Source organism: Cheilinus undulatus, linkage group 6, assembly GCF_018320785.1.
Source record: "Cheilinus undulatus linkage group 6, ASM1832078v1, whole genome shotgun sequence".
Classification (NCBI taxonomy): Eukaryota; Metazoa; Chordata; class Actinopteri; order Labriformes; family Labridae; genus Cheilinus; species Cheilinus undulatus.
In genome coordinates, this window is record NC_054870.1 from 33978640 (window position 1) to 33999856 (window position 21217).

Genomic DNA, 21217 nt, shown 5'->3' on the forward strand with positions numbered 1-21217 from the left:
CTTTTTGATTTAAACTTTACCATTAAAAAAAGCGAAAAGTTAAAAGATCCTTATATAGAATAGAATAGAGTAGGATGCCTTTATTGTCATTGTGCATTGTTTAGTAATCCACATAGGCCAAGTTATTACTAGAGTATTTTAAATAACTAAAAAGAAATGAAAACTATTTGGAAAAAGTCGCGTTAAATTAAGTGCAGTCTTCATTGGGACACTTATTTTACAAGTGTAAAATTGCATGTGAAATGTATATACACAAAATGGCACGGGATATTCGAATTTACAAGAATAGTTTTGCACATTATTATTTTTTTAAACACGGATGATGTTTTTTTTTATATATATATATATATATCATTCTGTACTATGCAACCACATTGCACAGTTATACAGAATTGTGTTACAGTTTAATAAAAATGAGTAATAATAATGTCATTTGGTGATATAATAATTTATTTGCAAGGCTGTGCTAGTTCAGACTGCTGAAACATGAATATTAGCTGACAAACTTGTCCCTTTGTTAGTTTTTGGACCACATTAGTACAGAAGAAATTGACCCCTGAACTCTTTATTTGAAATTATCCAAACAACTATAAACAACGTGCTGGGAAATTAACTGGACTGTTAATTAATGGGGAAAATAACCGTAAGTATCCCAGATACCCCACCTAGTGTTGCTAAAGCAAAACGCAAAGTGCATTGATGAGAAAGTTTCATGGTGCAAATGATCTCTTGTACAATCCTTCCTTTTGAATTTCAAGATAATTTATTTTAATAATCTTATTAGCTTTGCATATTTCTTGAATATTTCTACTGAAAACCTGATAAGATGTTTTAAAACTAAGAATTTATTTGTAACACACTTGGGATGTTGAAATAAAGCGAATTAGAAGCTCTTGGCCTTAGGAAGACCTGAAGGCTTCTGGGGTGTTTCTCAGTAACACTACATGCTAGATGCACGTTAGTTGGGAGATTTTATTTAAGCACTAAGGGTCCAGTTCAGCACATTTAAATTGGGTTACCTGGAACATCGCAGATTAAATGATCTGATCCAACGTAAAGCTAATTAGGAATCTGCTTCTTACAGGGGAGATTGGTTTCCCTCATAGATGAACACTCATCTCAAGTAAAGTAAGCTCTTACAGCTTAATGACTGGCAAAATTAATCAGTCCATCAAGTTCAATTAACCAGTTCTTAAGAGTAATTTGAAGGCATCTCATAATCTTCTTAATCTAAGTATTAAAAAAACATCTACACAGCTGGTTATTATTGCCGCTAGTTCAAGCTCCTGCTTGTATTTTAATAAAATCAAACAGACTTTTTGGTAAATATGTACAGACTGGAGAATCTTCTATGCATGTTGAGTTCTTTCATGTTTTTTGTCTAACCAGCAGATGGCGACGTTGCACTTTTTATTTTGCAGCCTCAGTGCTCTGTCAATTTCACCCTTTAATCGATAAGCCTGCACCTTGAACACACAAAAGTTTATGCCAGGTATGTTGCATAACCAGCTGCACTCTGCATCATTGAAAAGAAAACATTTAAATAAGTTACGCAAATGGCTGTAATATAATCATGTCTTATTGGTTAAACTACCTCTGTATTATGGGGTCTGCATTGCTTTACAATAACCAGTCATCTTCTTCAGTACTGAATTGGGCAACCTTTGTCCTCCAGACCTTTATTTTATGGATGCACATGCCCTCTTTATACAATCACACTTCTCAGAGGCATTACAGGCCAATACTAGCAACAAATGTAGTTTCAATTTCACAATGTGGACATTTTCGGAGTAAGGCACTTTAACATTATTACACATTCATAATTATGTTGTTTTTTCACAATAATATGAAACATAAACATGATGAATTAATCAACATCCATACATGTACTTTAAAGAGGCTCTGTAGGTAGTGATAAACATGAAGATGACTTTCATTTAGCCCATTCAAACAACATGACAGAAACAATTTCCATAAAATGCTATAAAAGTGATATTTACATGTTTTCATGTAAGGCATCCTTCAGATAATTACATGTAAATATTAGACATTTATTCCTGTCTTGGAATGTGCTCCTAAAAAATCCAAAGAATAAAAAAGGAATCTAAAGTTACTTTAAATTTATTAAAATACATAGCTTAAATTAATATGCATATAAACATACAATGGATTAATAAATCACATTGCTTTATAGGAATTTAATAGTTCAATTTCTTAACCACTGCAATTCATATTGGTGTGTACCCAGAGTAACTCATTATTTCTAGTAGATACATCATTTTAAATGTGTATTCTTATATGCGATTGAACAAAAATCTGTCTACAGTACCCTCTTAAGAATCTATTGTATCCTTTATAGTATGCTGCTCTCCCTCCAGCTCATCACCATGTTTTCCTATTTGTCCTTCTGAAGTGAGGTGTAGTACTCCACCAGCACCTTCCAGGCCTTTGGGGCCATGAAACCATCCGGAGGGTTCTCTCCACTTCGAGCCATGTTCCTCATCTTGGTTCCAGAGATGAACTCAAAGTCAGCGTGTCTAAGAGGGATGAGACAGCAGGAGGGTTTATGAGAGGTGAAAAAGGTCAATCCACAAGTCCAGGCTTCATAACTTTCAGCGTTTAAATTTTGGGAGCTGTCTAGATCTTGCTGACAGGACAACATATGGGGTCAAAGATGGGTCATCTTCTCAATAATTTTTTTTTTTTTTTGGCCTAAAGGACGTAATGCAATTCTGTGTCATAATTTCATCACTCTGAAAAATGTGCAAATGCAAACAGCTGCAATAATTACTTAACAAATCAAATACTAAATTCAATGAATATTGCCAGCTTTCAATATTTTAAGTATTTGTTGTGATGGAAATGTTTAATAAAAATAAATCACCCTCATTTGAAGCGCTAGTGATGAGGTTATGAAACAGGCTGAAATAATAACCAAAGGCTCTTTATGAAACATTTAAGCAAACAAACCTGACTCAGTTTATTCAGATATTTCCAATTCCTATAACTGCTGTCAACAGGTCAGTGTCAGACAAAGTGATTGAAAGCACATGGCTGAAATGACCTTTGTTTACATTTTATGGAGAAAAGTCTACAGTGAGTGAAATGAATGGCTGTTAGGACAAAACAGAAGCAGATTTTTCATATAAATGATATATAAACACATAAATGTGTTCAGATTTGTCCACAAAGTTTACTAAATGTGACCCAAAGGGAAAGTTCCTTACAGTAACTTAAATGTATAGATATGCTGCAACACTTTTTTTCCTGATGACAGTAAAGAATTTTTGCCTCATAGACTTTTGGTTGGAAAAAAAATCAGTGTGAAAATGTCTCTTTAGTCTCTGGGAAAATAATGCTCCTTTTTAACAAAATATTTCCTAAGAATGCATTTTTTTCAACTAAATGTGTCCCCATCTGACACATAATGATTTAAACAAATCACATCTTATTCCAAGTTTATGATAAAATAAATAAATAACTCCAGAGACAACTTCTTCTCCCTCACCGGTCTTTGTCATAGAAGTCCATCGCCCTCTTAGTCTTGTTGTAAGCAGCCACTCTGAAGGGAATGATCTCCACAGAGGTGAGACCAGGTGCCATGGTGAGGACCTTGCCCCCATGGGTGGGTTCATAGAGGTCCTTCTTAGTCTCTGGATGAGGCATGCCAGCAGGGTCCCGACCAACTATGTAAAAGTTTGCTCCTGCGATCATTCTAGCTCTGCAGTGCCACTGAACCTGAGGACATAGTTGCAGACATGAGTGGTGCTGGAATAGGAAGAAAATTTGGCCCTGGTAGTTTTTCGGCTTGAACCTGCCATTTACCACTGGTTGAACACAACATATCTGTATACAGTACACTATACCCTTGTGCCCTTTCACAGGTCTAGCAAATTATCCCTCCAAATGATTACAAAGCTGAGAAGTAAGCACCATAAACACATGAGGGTGTGTATGTATTCACTCTGTTTTCACCGACTCTCTTGTGGTCATAGGTGAACATGGTGGACAGAATGTTACTTAAACATAAGTAGAAGTACAGCTCTGTGACTGACTGGCAACCTGCCCATGAAAGCTGAGATGGATGGGGGATAGACGTAGAAGTACATCAAAAGTAAACAACTGATCGTTTAAGTAAGAAAAATAAATAAATAAATAAATAAAACAACATCTGTCAGAGTTCATTTTGGGGCTGTATGGTGGAACAGTGGTTAGCACTACTGCCTCACTGCAAGAAGGGTCCTGGGACGAATACTGGTTGAACAGGGCCGCTCTATGTTTGCATGAGTGGCTTCTCTTCAGGTACTCCAGCTTCCTCCCACAGTCCAATGACATTCTTGTTATGACTCTTAATTGTCCACGGGTATAAGTGTGCCTTTCTATATAGTTGCCTTGTGATCGACTGCTGACCTGTCCAGGGTTTACCCTGCCTTTGCTTAGCAGCAGTTGGGATTGGCTCCAGCCCCTCATGATGCAGAAGGAGACAAGTGGTGTGGATAAAAGATGGAAAAGATAAAAGATGCTTCCCTTGCTCTATAGGCTGACTGTTTGGAGGGTTGGCTCTGGTCATGAAGGTTAATACTCAACCACATGTTTGGACAACTGGTCTGACTGATCACAAACAATTAATACTACTCACCTCTGTGGGCCCAGCGTACATCATTGGAGAGGGGAAGATGGCCACAATGGTCCTGGCTGGGTCCAGGACCCCGTCCTCCAAGACTGCAGCATGCTGCTTCATCCTCCAGTCCAGTGGCACATCATCATCTTTGGTCCAGCCTCCGAGTGGATGCAGCAGGAGGACTGGATTCTTGTAGCCACGCTCCAGCAGACGTCGCTTTGTGTCCTGCATCAGCAGGGCGTGACCATTGTGGACTGGGTTACGCAACTGGAAAGCGAAAATTGCATCTGGGGAGGACAACACGAAGAAGCACATGAAAAAGATTACATAGCTGTAGTACCTGTAATAGTAGCTATGGTAAAACATAATCACAGCAGTATCATTATCAAAAAATCCCATTCAAAGACCAAAAACCTACAATGAGTTGGGTTTGTGTGGCTAAACAGGATATGAGAAGACTGAATTTCTGAGTTGATAGTAAGGGTTCCTAAGTGTTGCCAGATGAAAAAAACAACAATATCGTACTGCAGCTTTGAAATTATCGTATCTTAGAAATAACTATCGTACATGTACAGAAACGTGAGCAATGACCTGAATACCACAGTAAAACACTGTCCTGCACAATGCAATGATGCAGCAAGGAGTATACAAGACGGCAACTGTGTGCCTCACACAACATAATGGAGTGCAGTCCGTAATGCAAAACATTACTTCCGTTTATTTAATTTATGTGTGACGTGCACGAGCCGCAAGGCGCATGCACAAGCAGGGTGAGAGGTGATGTTTTGATTGGCAGGTAGAGCCTGACACGAGAGCAGAAGGTGTGTCAGTCAGGTGCTGCATGGTGCTGATGTGATCCCATCTCAGTCAAGCTGACGTGATTAGTTGCTCTCAAATCTCACAGTGTTCGGTTGTGGATGCATTGGAAATGGCAAAATTATCGTATTTTAAGAGTTTTTATAAACTATTGATTGTACATCGTACAGAGGACACAATTATCGTACAAATACGATAGTTATCGTATATCTGGCAACACTGGGGTGCTTTCACATTAGGCCCAGTTGTTTTGAACCGTGGCGCAGCGCAATTCCTCCCCATCCCCCTTCTCCCTGCTGGCATGCTTTCACACTAGTAACATCGATCCATGCCCGGGCCCATTTGCGTATGTACTCAGTCTGCAACAGCAGGTGGCGGTATGCACATAGCTGTTTTATAAACCTGAACCCGCAATATGTGGGCTGGTGACATCAACAGCCCACATATTTGCCCCACCCAAATTAAACCCAGCCAGGATAGAGGTGAAAAAACTTCTAATGATCTAAAATCCAAAACAGCAACCATATTCCAACATATCTGGTGTGTTAAGACACACATTTTGGATTTCACTTTACAGGGTCTTTAAACATGTCATTTTGTGTTGGATTTAAACAGAATTTTTAAGTGTAGTGAAGTTTCCACAGTGCAGTTCAACTTAAAAAATGTGTGTAAACCCAGCATAAATGTAAAAATAGTGACTACTGAACAAATGTATTTCCACTTCTTGAAAATTTTGATGTAATCAGCTTCAACACAAATTTTGAGTATTTTCAACTTTTTCAGTTTTACAGTGTGGGAGCTTTAATGTTGCTTCTATGTGTGCTCCGTTCCGTCTAGAAGCAAATAAAACATTGATGGAAGTTATATGCTACAGTACCATGCCCTTAATACTTACTAACAGACAGTCATGTGTAGAAAATGCTGCTCGTTTCAGGCTAACACATGAAAAAATTAAACTGTTTCCAACATAGAAAACATTTAACCTTGGTTTAAGGAGCAAAAATAGACAGCAAGTTGGAAAATTTCCAGATCTTTTCATGAGATTTTACTCACAATACGTAACAGAGTATAAACCATTCAGTTCATAAAAACATGCTTTCACAGCAGCAAAATCCATGATCAGAACAAAGGGCAGCAAGAATGCTAGAAGGAAAAAACAGTCTGTGTTCTGTATGTTTGTGGCGTGGATAAATAAACGACACATTCATCAACGCAGCATTCATGCCAAAGTGAGTGAGTGGGAGTAAGGCTAGGTAATCACACGTCACAAACATTATCCATGCAGCTTTAAATTTACCCGTATGCTTTTTTCATTTGGTCCTTTTCTCAAGTTTTTTCTGAAAGACAGATAGGGCAGAGCTAGAGAAAAGCTACTCGTTTTCTAACATACGTGTTAATTTTACCGCTGGAGTTGTTATTAAGTGTCTGACCACTTACTTACAGGACAACTGTCTATTCTTACCTGCTTTCATGTCTTTGAACTTCTGCTTGAGCTGGTGAGGAGTGAGGCGGTACTGGTCGAGTCCATCGTTCCATTTGATTCGCTCCAGAACTTCCAGGTCACCACCTACCAGCCAATCACCTCCCTCCATAACCATCTGCATAAAGACATGAACAGAGCATGCCAAACCCGTGAGTGCATTAGCCCTATCATCCAGTTAGAATAACCGCCAGAGGAAGGTTAAATAGTGTTCTATTTACCTGAAGCTTCATTAAAGTTTTGTTAGTACAAAATCACAAAGCCTCAGTATAATATTGACACAATGAAAGTAAACAATGACGTTGGTAGTAGTGGATCAGGCTGTTGGGAGTGAAATCATGTTGTTGACTCTGTGATAACTGTGTGTGTTTAAAATATTTAACGTAGGCTTTATTACCTTGATGTAAGGGTGCTGTGGACAAGTGGTGCCCCACTGTCGGGCACAGCGCTCCTCCTTCCGGTGTTCATAAAACTCTGGGTTCCTGAGGATAGCCACACGTGAACCCTGGTACTCCAAAGCAATAGCGGTACACCCATCCAGCCTCTGCTTGTTCTCAGTACTGACAGGCAGGACAATGGGAACTGTCAGGTTGATAGCCCCGCCTGAGACAAAAGAGCAGGCAGTGATATCAACACAAGCAGGAATCATCTTGAAAACCACATTTACAGTAAACAACAATTTCAAAGCACTCTCCAGTTAATACAACCAACAGGTATGTTTAGTTAGGAGTGAGCTGGACAGCGAACCATTTACAAAGTGCTCTTGTGCAGTTGCAAGGGTGTTCATAGAAGAAGTCCAGGCTTCCTCAGAGAATGATGACTTAGAAAAAGTGAGACTCTAAAAGAATTCAATTAATACTCAATTAGTTAGCTAAATGTAATGGAAACGTGGTTCTAAAAGTCAGCAAAAAGGTATTAATAAATCATTTGAAGAGTCATCTTTAAGTAAAAGCTAAAAGTACTAACTTATTCTTAAAGCGATGGATAGACCGTTTGACTCTGAGAGTGTGTGCAACAGTTTCAAATTAATGATTCAGCTTATTAAACATGAAGAAAAATAAATGGATCAATCTCTGGAACCTTTATTTTAAAGTGACAGAGAGGGCTATGGCTCCAACCTGTGGTTACAGACTGGGGTAGCCTCAGGACTAAGGGTTGACCAGTCATCCACCTGACTAATTATTGAGGCTGATGGTTGGCATTTGACCCATTATTGGTATCTGCATTTTTTTAATAGATATTCTACAAAATTAACTGTACTATGTTGGTTTTTAGTGCAAAGCGTATCTTCTGTCATCATTTTCACTATCCACAGCGGCACCACACATCCTGCATACAACACAATCTGAATGGTCAGACATTACACGAGTAGTAGCCAGTCAACACTTCAGCCTATGAACCACTGACACAGTAAGCATATGGCATCACTTCCTGTTTTCCTGCTTCTACTGTGTTGCACTGGGCTATTTCTCAAGCGGGTAGAGCCAGGGCTAAATTGTTTACTTTCCTGCAGTTTTTTGATCATGCAATTTTACTTTTGCCACATTAAGTACATTTTTTACATCATAATAAATGCATTTTGGTTGAAAATAGTTGTTATCAGTCTCATGAACAATCTCATGAACTACTAATAGTAATAATACTAATAATAATCAGTTACAGCCCTGAAAAACTAACATCTGTCGATCCCTACTCAGGACCCAACACCAACTCCTTAATGAGAAATCACAACCCAAAACCCTGAAAACTGTCAAGCATGTGGAGTGATTGGAGTAAAAGTGTGTAGATGGGTAGGTGTGACCTGCAGTGTAAAAGTGCTTTGAGTAGTCAGACAACTTGAAAAGTGCTATACAAGTTCCATCTAAAATGGATTGATGTATGTTAGCAAAGGGTTTTTGTACACTCTCCACATTTTGTATTTATGTCCAGGTACACACTGAAACCCACTAAAAACAGCCCCACAACCGACTTTTGGGTCTTGACCTACATCTTCAGAGTTACTGGCTTAAACAGTAAGCTGTTCAAATAAAAAATATGACTTCGCTAGCTAAGATGTTGAATTAGCTTAAAGAAGGAGGTTCATATAATTAGAGTAATGAACAAACAGTTTAAAAGTAATTATTAAACAGGTAGAGAAAGTGTGATGTAAAAACCTTTGTAACATTTATCTAAATGTGATGAAGATTTTTAATCTTAGACGATGGAAAAAACAGCATGAACTGCTTTATTCTGTCACATCGAAACAGTTTACAGTGAGGCAATGGAAAAATGGTCTAAAAGTAATTAAATAACTTTTATTTTAAAGTAATAGAGAGAGATACTGTAATAGAGAGATACTGTTTCCATGTTAAGCTAAAGACAAAAAGTTTGAAAGGCTAGCTAAAAAATTACATAAGCCAATTTACCTCATTTGACATTTGGCTATAGTTTGAGCAGTTAGCTTGGAGCAATGGATACATGGTTTGAAAAGTCAGTTCATCAAAATGGACAAATGGTTGGAAGCAAAAGTCCATGGGGTCAAAATATGTCTAAAAGAAAGAAAAGCACCTCTGTAAAATGCTTTGTTGTGTCTTACCATTACCCCTGAATAGAGGGTGATTTGGAGGTTTGGTTGACTTGGATTGGATTTCTCAAGTACAAGCATTTAATGAGCCAGAAAAAGAAAAACATTTTTCTTTATATTGTGTTGTTATTCATTTTCTGCATTTTTTTTAAATGAGCCAGGATTTTGAGAACTCCCTTTTTCTTCTGTTTGAATTGGGACAAAGCAGTTACTTTTATCATTGATTGATTCCTTAAAAAGTCCAACAAGAATTATGCATACACTTTTCATATGTTACTTAAGTTCCCTGTTTGAGGGTCAGCAAACCCCTAAGCTTCTTAATGCTGTTTTGTGTCCTTGAAAATTATAAAATAAGTTGATACTATTCTGCATGGTTTTTCTTACCATCCAGCAGGTTGCCAAAGTGTAAGACCTGCAAGAACTCTCTCTCCCTCATGAAGCCTTTCAGAGGGCTTGCCCAGCCCTCCGCCAAAACCTGCACCCACTGCAGATCCAGCTGTGGAAAAAGAATTAGCACTCATTATACAAACATGTTTCCAAGCCAAGGCTGACACGCCAAGATTTACAGACACATACTCAATACATTTTTCAACAATTTCATTATAAATGAAAGAACTGATGAACACTGCCTTCTTTTAAAGCTAATTATTGGCTTTGACCTACTGACCTTTCTTTCGTCACCAAAAGACCTTCAGTGTCAAACAGTATAAAAACCTCATTGTTCTGTGTTTGAATGAGACATAAACAACTTCTGTTATGTATTTATGATAAATTAGAGACTTCATGTCATAAAAAGATGGTCTGAGTAGTGGATGAATATAGAGTAAAGATGAAGGTGCCATTATGTGTTCTTTGGAATGGCTAATCAAGAGGCTGTTGTATGACTGGGTTAAAATATGTATTTTCAGTGTTGATGCCACTCTCATCTCAATGTGTTATCTTCATGACACTGACTGTTAGAGGGCCATTAGTATTCTTTATTTTGAACTTGACACACTAACTGCAAAAAACGTATTTTACCAGTTATATGAGCGCTCACTTGAGCTTATTCTGTCAGAAATGTGTGCTAGAAATCTTTGTTCAGCTCCGGGGATCTGAGTTGAACGCTCCATAGGTTTTAATGTCTTTATTATTACCCAGGGAAGTCAGAGAAGGCCATTAGCACACGAGAAGCTGTGGGGAATGTTTATGGGCTCATCATGAGCAGCTCTCTGCCACCTCCAGTACTGACCCCCTTGTCCCTCAGCTGGGTGATAAAATAAAGCCTATATACCGGAGCGGGGGTTACCTTGGTGATGCTGATGGTGGGAAGTGTGTTTGCATCAGTCAAAGCGAGATTCAGCTTGTTCTCGGGAACAAAGAGCTCCTTCACCTCCTCCATGATCTCGCTTGGTACAATACCCTGTATACAAAGAGTGAAGGGGATATTAATAAGCGCACAACAGTTTGATAAGGTCACTAATGCATGACAACAACTAGACATTAATTTTTATCACTGTTTCATAAGGTGATTAATTTCTTGATTAATAAATAAATGCTAGGTTGATTAAATTTAATTTGCTTAGCTTTGAATAAGAAATGAGCAAATCTTCCTGTTTAAGAGGATCACACATATTCCATGTTAATGCTTTGTAAATCACCCAAATTATGTATCAGCTTTTAACATACTTAGTTTGTCTTGCCTTTGACTAATCAATAAACTGTTCTGGTAAAAGGGCTTGAGCTTGTATTGTGCTATTCTAGGCATCTGACTACTCAAAGCACTTTAACACAGAAGACCACACTTATTCATTCACACACTGATAGCAATAGTGCTATACACAATGTCCATCAGTTTTTTACTAAACTAGGGCCATAATTAGTGCATTATTTTTTAAACAAATTATTGGCATGCTTTAGCACACTTTGGTTAAGCAACATCTCCCTTCAGCTACAGGGACACAAGCACACAACTGCACCTTAATGTCTCATTTTACTTAACTAAAATAAAATAAAATAAAATAAAATAAAATAAAATAAAATAAAATAAAATAAAAATAGCTCAGGGATGCACGGCGGTGCAGGGTTTAGCGCTGTTGCCTCACAGCAAGGAGGTCCCTGGTTCACTTCTCGGTCAGGGCCTTTCTGTGCGGAGTTTGCATGTTCTCCCTTGCATGCGTGGGTTCTCTCCAGGTACTCTGGCTTCCTCCCACCACCATAAAACATGTTCGTTAGGTTAACTGGTGACTAAAATTGGCCGTAGGTGTGCGTGTTCCTGGTTGTCTGTCTCTAAATGTCAGCCCTACGATTGACTAGTGACCAGCCCAGGTTGTACCCCTTCTCTCGCCCAATGACAGCTGGGATAGGCTCCAGCCCCCCCGCAACCCCCAACGAGATAACTGGTATAAAAATGGATGGATGGATGGAAAAACAGCTCAGTGGACAAGTCAAAAGTCATCATAAGTCATATTTTTCTTTCAATCTACAAGTTCTTTTTCTGTAGTTAGGATATGTTCATGTCATAAGCTTCAAGTCTACCCAAAGTTCTTTATTTTCTTTTTTAAAATAAAAGCAGGTATTTGTCCAAATCACCCTAAGTTTAAGGCCAAAATGACACAGTTTCAAATGCTAAACAGTAGGATTTCAAAATGCAACAAAAAAGGAGATTAATTGTGATTACCTAGAGAAATTCAGAGAGTAATCACAACTTAAAATTATAATCATTTGACAGCCCATACACAAGCCACTGGCAAAGCAGCAGGATCAATTTGGGGTTCAGTGTCTTATCCAAGGACACTTCACCATGTGACTGTGGGGGGGGGGTGTCAAACCCCCAACCATCCAGCTCAGAAACCACAGACTCTACTGCTGAGTCATGGCTGCCCTGGTCTACAATTTTGTATTAAGAGTATTGAGTCTGGGTGATATTACAATTTTAGATGGAAGCTTTCTGTCTTTATATTAAATTAACTTTCAGAAAGAGCAAATGAATTCATTAAATACTACACTTAACTATTAAGTGTATTTCCAACAAAAATCATGGGTCAGTTGTGGATATCTTAACACCTATTTTTTTCCCTAAGTTTTCTTTTAATTTGTTCTTGTACCCAAAAGGATGCGCAGATCATACATTCAACCAAAACTGAAAAATCCATTGACAGCTTCATCGAATATGCGCTGAACTGCTTCAAAGGTATCTTTTAGATAAAATAAAAGATAAAGCAAATGTTTTGAAGGAGGAAGGCTGAATCATACTTCAAGGATTTTGTTGATTCTTATTACACTCAAAGGGTTTTGTGCCTGTCTTTCTACACCTGAAAGCTATAAAATATGGAGATGGTAGCACAGACTTAAAGAAAGCTAACATTACTCTACTGCTAATATTCCACAACCTTTTGTGTTCCAAAACCAATTTCACAATTACTAGTCTGGTACTACTTTTACGGTTGCATGAAGACACAAGCACCAAGAGTATGCATGGTATATACTGTATATTGCTATTTGTCGTTTCTGTTCTTGTACACAAGCTTGAGTTCTCATGTTCTTAAACAAAGCTTAAAAAACTCCCTCCATAATCATGAATATCACTTTGTCTGGATCAAACAGTCAGTCTCATAAGAGATCCTAGTTAGTTACTGACATAGACTTTGAGCTGATGACAAACAGTTATGATTCGTCATCTATTCTCACCGTTTCTTTTCAAAAAAATCTGCAGCGTCATAGTGAACCAGACAGACACTATACATGTTACTTAGAATGATGAATGACTTACTTTGCCAAGGGTGTTTATTTTGCTATACACTGGATCATAGGGCAAACTATATGTCTTTTCTGCAAGCTCATGGTGTTGACACAGCTTATTTGAGATTATTATCATAGTCTTCAATTCAGAACAAGCTATCTGTGTCTTAGTGACAGGTTTAGAGAAATGGTCATACATTTATCTCATCAGCAGCCTATGTAAAGAAGAGTCTTAACCTTGGCAGTGAAAGAATTGTTAAACCCTGCATGTATACTGTGTTTTATGTTTGTTTGAATCTGTAATACCTTTGCAAGTCACCATTACATCATCATGACACTCACTACAAGAACTTAAGTCTTTTTCTTTGTTGTAAACGGCTGTGCATTCCTCCAAGAGCATTTCAATTTCTGTTGCTATTTGTTTTACTGAAGAATTATACAGAAGATATGTTAAAAACCCAAGTATCATAGAGCTAAGAACCTTTTGGATATCACACAGCGTGGATAGTATTTTGCTGTTGATTCTCTTCAGCTCAACCATTACTTTTGACCCACTACCCCCACACAGTGATCAACAGTATTATTGACTTTGATGCTGCCAAACACCATCCAGTGGTCACCCTGGTGTATTTTGCCCCTGGCTGATTGTAACTAACCCCTCCCCTTGCATGTGAAGCCTTCGAAGCTTGACTGGATAATCCAGAACTGACAAAGAACACAATGATCTTCCTCCAATAAACTTCTAAAATAAATGTTTGTTTTTGTAGTGGGCACAGTCTGTAATTAATTTGCTTTAGAACTTGAGCTGGTGGTTAAAATAGGGATCTAGTGTTGGGTTAGCAGGTATTAGCATTTTGGCGTTTATGATGGATGATGAAGGCCTGTGAGAGATACAGCATTTACAGCACAATGGTGTCATTCTGCTAGTTTTCTAGAAAAGTTGCCAGTGTTTGATCGACAAACCTGGTCCCTGAGTAGCTCCAACACTTGGTGGAGGCATTCATTCACAGTGAGCTCTCCAGTTTTCAGGACAAGATCTGGAACCTCAGGGCGTTCATAATCTGAGTCAATCCCAGTGAAGCCTGTCAACAAAATAAAACCACAATAAAAGTCAAAGTAAAACCACAGTGTTACACAAAGTGCTCTGCATTATTTTAATGATTGATAGGATCGCAGCATATAAAAACTGGGTAAAAGTTAACCAAAGTGAATGATGCCAAACAGACCTTTTATCTCTCCAGCACGAGCCTTCTTGTAAAGTCCTTTTACATCTCGGCTCTCGCACAACTCAAGAGGAGCGTGAACAAACACTTCAAAAAATGGCAGTCCATTACTGGCATGTATTTTTTTTGCTTCTTCGCGATCCTGCCAAAGAAAATGGTTCAAATATTTCATTTAAAAACAGTTAAAATTGTAAAGATATGTCAGATATGCAGCCAAAAGCTGTAAATAGGTTCTGACCTTGGAGAAGGGAGAGATGAAACTCGTGACGCAAACCAGGCCAGCATCTGCAAACAGTCTGGCCACCTCAGCGATACGACGGATGTTCTCCTCCCTGTCTTGTGCAGAAAAACCGAGATTCTTGTTCAGGCCATGGCGAATGTTGTCTCCGTCCAGTGAGTAGCAGGGGATAGCATGGGACACAAGATACTCTTCCAGGGCAAAACCGATGGTTGTCTTACCGGCCCCAGACAGACCTTGTATGAAAATGTGAAAAGACACATGAATATTACACTGTTTGAACAAGGAACTGCTTTTAAACGTGTCCATATATAGGTTGCCTTCAAAGAAAGTGTATAGAGATTTACCAGTGAGCCAAATGGTGCAGCCTCTGAAGCCTCCCCTTGTACCCACAACCTGCCCTCTCTTGCTCCGGCTGACATGGTGGGCTTGGTACACCACATTCGTTGACCTATTGAGATCCTAAAACACAAGAAAATATGCTCTGATTGAGGCGTTATAATTGATAAACAAGATACAGATAGTGTGATGAAATCATCAGACATGACCTTGCTATATCTAATTGTACATGCTTGCCGCTGCGCTTTAGACAGTAATTATGAGTAACTGGTTTTCCATGTCCTGTTCAAAGTGACTATGTGGACCAGGCTGCGGATAAATGGGGCTGTATTGACTCTTAGAGGGGAGGGGTAAAGGGGGGAGGGTGGCATGGAGGGAGGGAGAGGACTGACTGGACAATGTGTCTAGTGTGTTGCCTGCAGCCCAGCGATGATGTGGCAGTGATCGTGCCCACACGTTCGCCCTCTGCGTCCACTCTTCCTTCTTCCCCACACCCATCCCATGTCTCCATTTATTGCATACTCAACCCTCCGGTGCCGTGAAATCTGACTGAATTCTTATTTCTCTCACACAGCCATGACTGTAATCAGAAATATCCTTGACACATCAGACAGAGGTTGTATTTCAATAATTTGGGAGGATCACATGATAAAGGTGGTGGTTTTTTCTAAGACAAGGGCGTTTAAATATGATAGGTCTATGACAATCGTGATACAATACAGTACAATAACTTTATTTATCCCCAAAGGGAAATTCTTTTGTCTGGAGTCTCATCTATTTATGGTAGAATTATATAGTCTTATTGCTGATGGTATGAATGATCTTCTGTATCCTTCTGTCCTGCAGCGAAGAGAGAGGAGCTGTCCACCACCGTTGTTTCTTTGGTCATTTAGGGAGATATGAAATGGATGACCCATGTTCCCCAGAATAGCTTCCATCTTCTTCATTGTGTATCTCTCCACCTCATCCTCCTATGAGTTCAACTTGATTCCGACCACAGAGCCAGCTTTTTTCACCAGTTTGTTCAGACGCCTTGCATCCTTGTGTTTTACACTGCCTCCCCAGCAGACTGTAGCATAAAACAGAACACTTGCCACCACAGACTGATAAAACATCTGCAGCGGCTCATTGCAGATGTCTATTGATCTGAGTCTTCTCAGGCAAAAGAAGCGGCTCTGCCCCTTTTTGTAGATGAAGTCTAAATTTTTAGACCAGTCCAACTTATTATCCAGGTGTCCTAAATATTTATACGATGTCACCACAAGTGTTCACTGGCTGAAGAGGGGGTTTGGAGTACGTGTATATCCTTGTTATCTTTCTCATGATGTTTAAACCATGTGTGAAATTGTATTTTTCAGCTGTGCTCTCTTGGATGTAACAGTATTTTGAACTAGCCATCATATTTTTTCTAAAGGAAATGACCACATGCATATCCTAGGGGTGGCTGCTCTTGAAAAAAAGTGGTCTAAAAGTGAATGCAAATGCATTCTTCTGTCATCGCTTTAATAAAAATGCAGCACAGTTGTACCACAAGCAGCATTTCCACAGCTGAGACTTTACCAAACGCTAGAACAAGTGTAAGTCACACGCTCTATTAATGACCATAATACTCCCCATATGACCCAACAATGTGGAACAGCACTATTCTTCAAAACATCAGACATCTTCTATTTATCCATCATTGACTTTGCACTGCCAGCACATACTGTAGCTCCTTATCCTCTCTTCCTTCCTCTAACTTTAATGAGAACATGATGTTTTTTGGAGTCTGTGCACTGTCATGATTCTGCTAAAGAAGCATGTAAGCAATAAATGTCATTCTAATATTCTTTATGGTTTCATTGTCTCATTGGGAGCATTTTAAACTGCATAAGTAAGAAATGAAGTATGCGTTCATTTTCAGAGACCTTGTGTTATCCCTTTTCTCTCTCCCTCTTCAGATTACATCTGGTTTCTCAGGAAACAGCAAGTTGATAAAAGTAACATAACCAGGGATTGCAAAATTCTTTAACAAAACGGCTCAAGTATAATAAAGGAGTTGCAAGTATTGCTTATTTCTTATCATCAAATTGTCGTATCCATATCATTAAGTGTACAGAATATCATAGTACTGTTAAAAAGAGCCCATTTAACCAATTTTGAAGGACATACTTTTCAAATAAAGAGCAAACATTCCAAAAAAAGGATAAAAATATAATTAACTGTGAGAAAAGTTTCAAGCTCAATAAAAAGAGACATTTTAACTCATCAGAATAGTTGCAAATACTTAGATCTGCTTTAACTGATATGGTGCTGACAACATCTGTCTGCATCACTGCACACCTACAATGTTGTAGCAACAAGAGCAGCTTTATAGGGCAGAAAACACATGACAAGCCCGTGCATGAAAACAACTGTATGTGCATACAGTTAATGGTGTTCCCCCTGATTTCTCGCTATTCTCATTCTAAAGATAACTCCACATATGGACTCAAAGCTAGCAGCATTCCTGTGCGGCATCAGCCTGCCGTTTCACAGTGGCTCCTTTCTCCCCCTTTCAAGACGCCCTCCGTTATGAATGGGCCAAATTGACATGTTACGTTACTACAACAACCGGCCTATTCAGACTCACAGGCTGTAACCATCACACCTGGAGGACGTTGTACAACGGCTAAGGAGTTGGCGATTTGTGGAAAAGTTGGCCTACATTTAACTTTAAAAGGGAAGACAACTTAACTGTCAACTTCCACTACTTGTCGGTGAGAGCTTATCTTTTCAAGACAGACAAAAACACATGAGGGGGACCTATAGTGAAGAGGGAGATTGTTATTATAGTGTATTAACATCTCTGAAACTGATTTGGGAGGAGTTTGAGCATTTCTTCTCGAGTGCTTGCGCCGTATACATACTTCCCTGCACTTTACACAAACATTTAAGGCACAAATCTGATGACAGCTTGAATATCGTTGTTTCCCACCCCCGTGTTATCTTCATATCTACTTACCGTGCATAGCTTTTTCACTCCGGACATTTTCCCACGGGTGTATCACCGCCGACGGACTGCTGAACACCGGGCTGGTCCGCTTCTCGCACAGGCCTAGGAGGATGAAGGAGTCTGTCGCCGGTTACTCGAGTTGTAACCTCCAAACTTTTGGCTGCGGTACTCGAAGAAGACGAGGGGGTTTTAAAAAGGATTCCAAGACACGTAGCATTCCGCTGGCCCAGCCTCCTGCCCTCCTCCTTCGACGTCCAGAAATCTGCATAATTTGCCGTTTACCAGCCAATACTCAAGCATAACGACACGACGGGGCTGAGCACTGAAACCGGCAGCTCTTGGCCGGAGGTTGGACATCATGTTCATCACAGTTACGTTGAATTACACCCATACTTTGTTCAGTCAGAAGCTGGACTTTAGTTCTGCTTGTGTTTTCAGTTCCAAGAGAAAGTCACGCAAAATCCCACTGCCTGCTAAACTGAACCGTTAAAACACATCAGGTCGCTTCCCGGTCTTTGCGCAATAACGGTAACTTTTAAGCTAAATTCGCGCAAAGTAGCCTGGCTAAACTATGTTAAAGAAAAAGGGGAAAATGGCAGTACAAAGTCGGAAATAACGTGTTCACGGAAATATTGTAGATTGAATCGTCAATGAACGACAATAGCTTCAGTGTTAAACGAGTTAATATTGAGGAAAAGTGTCTGTAAGTTAATACAGACACGACCCGGTGTAACGGAAGAGGCTGCTACGTTAACAGGTTGTTCCTTCAAATAAGAGACAACCAGTGAAAGGTCGAACAGTTTCCGTATGAAATTTAAAATGTACGGTTTTGAGAACGATGAAAGGACAGCAGATGCAATAAAAAAATGCATTCGCTACAATATGGCACAAATAATGTTCACTTTTCTTGGCTGTATTCAGAAAAAAAGCAGAAGTGTCCTCTTGACTGTGATTGGCCCAGCAGAGTGCATTTCCAGTGGATACGTGATGAAGAGTATCCTGCCAGTGAAATAAACCCCCCAGAGTGCAGCTTCATTGGAGAAAATTAAAGACCCCCAGGTTGCACCAAAAACAGCTAAACTGGTGGGAAGCCATGTAGGATGCCTCTCAGTGAAAATAATCCCTCCCAGCAGCCTTCTAGGCTGCACTGCCCCATCACATCAAGCTGGTGCCCTTATTTATCATGTCCACAACTGAGACAAGATAATCCTTTAGTAATCCCACGACAGGGGAATCTGCACTGTAATCAATACAGGAATTTAGTCCATGTAGCCCACTGCTGTAAATGTTTTCAAAATCCTGAGCAGCTTTCTGTTGACTCATTTACAACTAATAGCCAAGTTGCAACTTTTTCATCACATAAAAATACTGACTGACTAGAATGTGATACCCCACAGACTTAAAACCACAATGAAGAGTTTTTAGATGGTGATGAAGAAGACTGAAATTACTCTATCTTTACTTCTTTGCTCATTTTTAATGCCTGTAAATTCTGCTACGTGGTAGGTTTCAGGTTTGGGTGTCAAAGTATTTCCCAAGTGCTGTTTAACAGAGCAAGGGTTTTTAACACAGCTTACATCTTAGTTTTATTTTGGATGCTTACATTATCTAACATTGCACACAGAAACACAATTATTTCACACAAAAAAAACTGCCAGTCTAAATTGTTAGCGCCCTGATACTAATAGTAAGTCGTGTCTCCTTTTTGCTGGATAACAGCCTGCAGTTGTTGTAGTTTTCAACAAGTCTCTGACACGTCTCCTGAGGACTTCCAGCCAATTCTTCTTTGGTCAATCTCTCAAGCTCCTCCATATTTGAGGGTCTTCTGGCATGGAGTTTGGTCTTCAGCTCATCCCACAGATTTTCAGTGGGATTCAAGTCAAGGCTTGGTGAAAGCCAGTCAATTTCATTCACTTTGGTCTTCTGGAGGTAGTTCTTCACCTGGAGCCAAGTATGTTTTGGGCCATTGTCTTGTTGGAAGACAAAGTGACAACCCAGACCCAGTTTTGCTGCTGAATGCTTGATGTTTTCTTTCAAAATCTTCAAATATCCATCTTTCTTCATTCTTCCTTTCACTTTTATGAGATTACCAGTTCCAGATGCACTGAAGCATCCCCACAGCATACTTCAGTCAAGCTTGAAGGTGTCTCTTCTGCAGAAGGGGAGTTTTTCTTGGTCAACATCTCAGTCCATTCATGTACATTACTCTAGTGATTGTTTTCTTTGAGACTACAGTCCCTGGCCTGGCTAAGTCATTCACTCATGTCTTGGCAGTTGTTCTGGGGTCTTTACACACATCTCTCACTAGTTTTCTTTCCAGAGTCTTTGAAATTGTTCTCTTCCTACCTCTACCAGGCTTGTTCTGTACTGTGTGGCTCTCTTTGAATTTATTGATGATATTTTTCACTCCAGTTCTTGACACTTGGAAATGCTAAGATAACTTAGTAGATCCTTATTCTGCTTTGTGAGCATCATCAACTCATAACTTAGTATATCCCTCTTCTGCTTTGTGAGCATCAACAACACCTTTTCTCAAGCCTAAACTAAAGTCTTTTGTTTTTGTGACGATGGTTTCTTGGTGACAGTTAAAAGCCTTGAGCATCACAAAGTTGAAGCACATTATTGCACAACAGTGGTTTGGCTCAACAAAAATGTCAGTTCTTAAGGGGGGGATCATTTTGACCCTGGTAGTTTTTGGTTTTTGCAAAATTGTTTTATTTTGTGTGCAAAGATACTAATGTAAGCATCAAAAACAAAACTAGGATGTTCAGAAAAGCTGTAAAAATCCTTGCTCTGTTTACAAGCACTTTGGAAATACTTGGTAAAACTGACATTTTCATAGGGGGAGATCATCATTTTGTCCTCAACAGTGAGTTATATTTTTTAGAATACAGAGGGATAAAAACTGCCAGATCCCACTACTTACACATAAACAGGGCAAGATTATTGAAGATGGTAAATATTATGCTTTGTCTTAGGCTGGTGGCAAATTGGAGCATCCAGTGGAAAAATACTCAACTATCATACTGTAAAACATTGATACTAACTTACCCCATCATCATTGTGAGGAGTCACTGAAGAAATTTCTATCCTCATTAAAACTTGAATAAAAGACATAGCAGGAAGAAGAATACCTGTAAAGATAGAATGCACTATCAAAAGAAGGGACAAAATACCAACAACTTCAAAGGTGGATATTGGGACAGGAGCATTAAATGCCTGGCAACAGATGAGACAGTTCCG

The 21217-nt window shown here is 39.2% G+C and overlaps 1 protein-coding gene across 1 annotated transcript; it reads right to left on the bottom strand.

Moving 5' to 3' along the window:
- Window positions 1-1649: 1649 nt before the first annotated feature.
- Window positions 1650-21188, bottom strand: LOC121510955 (bifunctional 3'-phosphoadenosine 5'-phosphosulfate synthase 2-like). The gene is made up of 12 exons (XM_041789365.1): window positions 17984-21188; window positions 15009-15123; window positions 14662-14897; window positions 14427-14565; window positions 14164-14282; window positions 10769-10882; window positions 9865-9976; window positions 7315-7520; window positions 6900-7035; window positions 4640-4908; window positions 3509-3738; window positions 1650-2537 (listed from the first exon to the last, which is right to left on the bottom strand). The coding sequence occupies exons 1-12, from the start codon at window positions 18008-18010 to the stop codon at window positions 2396-2398; spliced, it is 1845 nt and encodes a 614-aa protein (XP_041645299.1). The 5' UTR covers window positions 18011-21188; the 3' UTR covers window positions 1650-2395.
- Window positions 21189-21217: the final 29 nt, after the last annotated feature.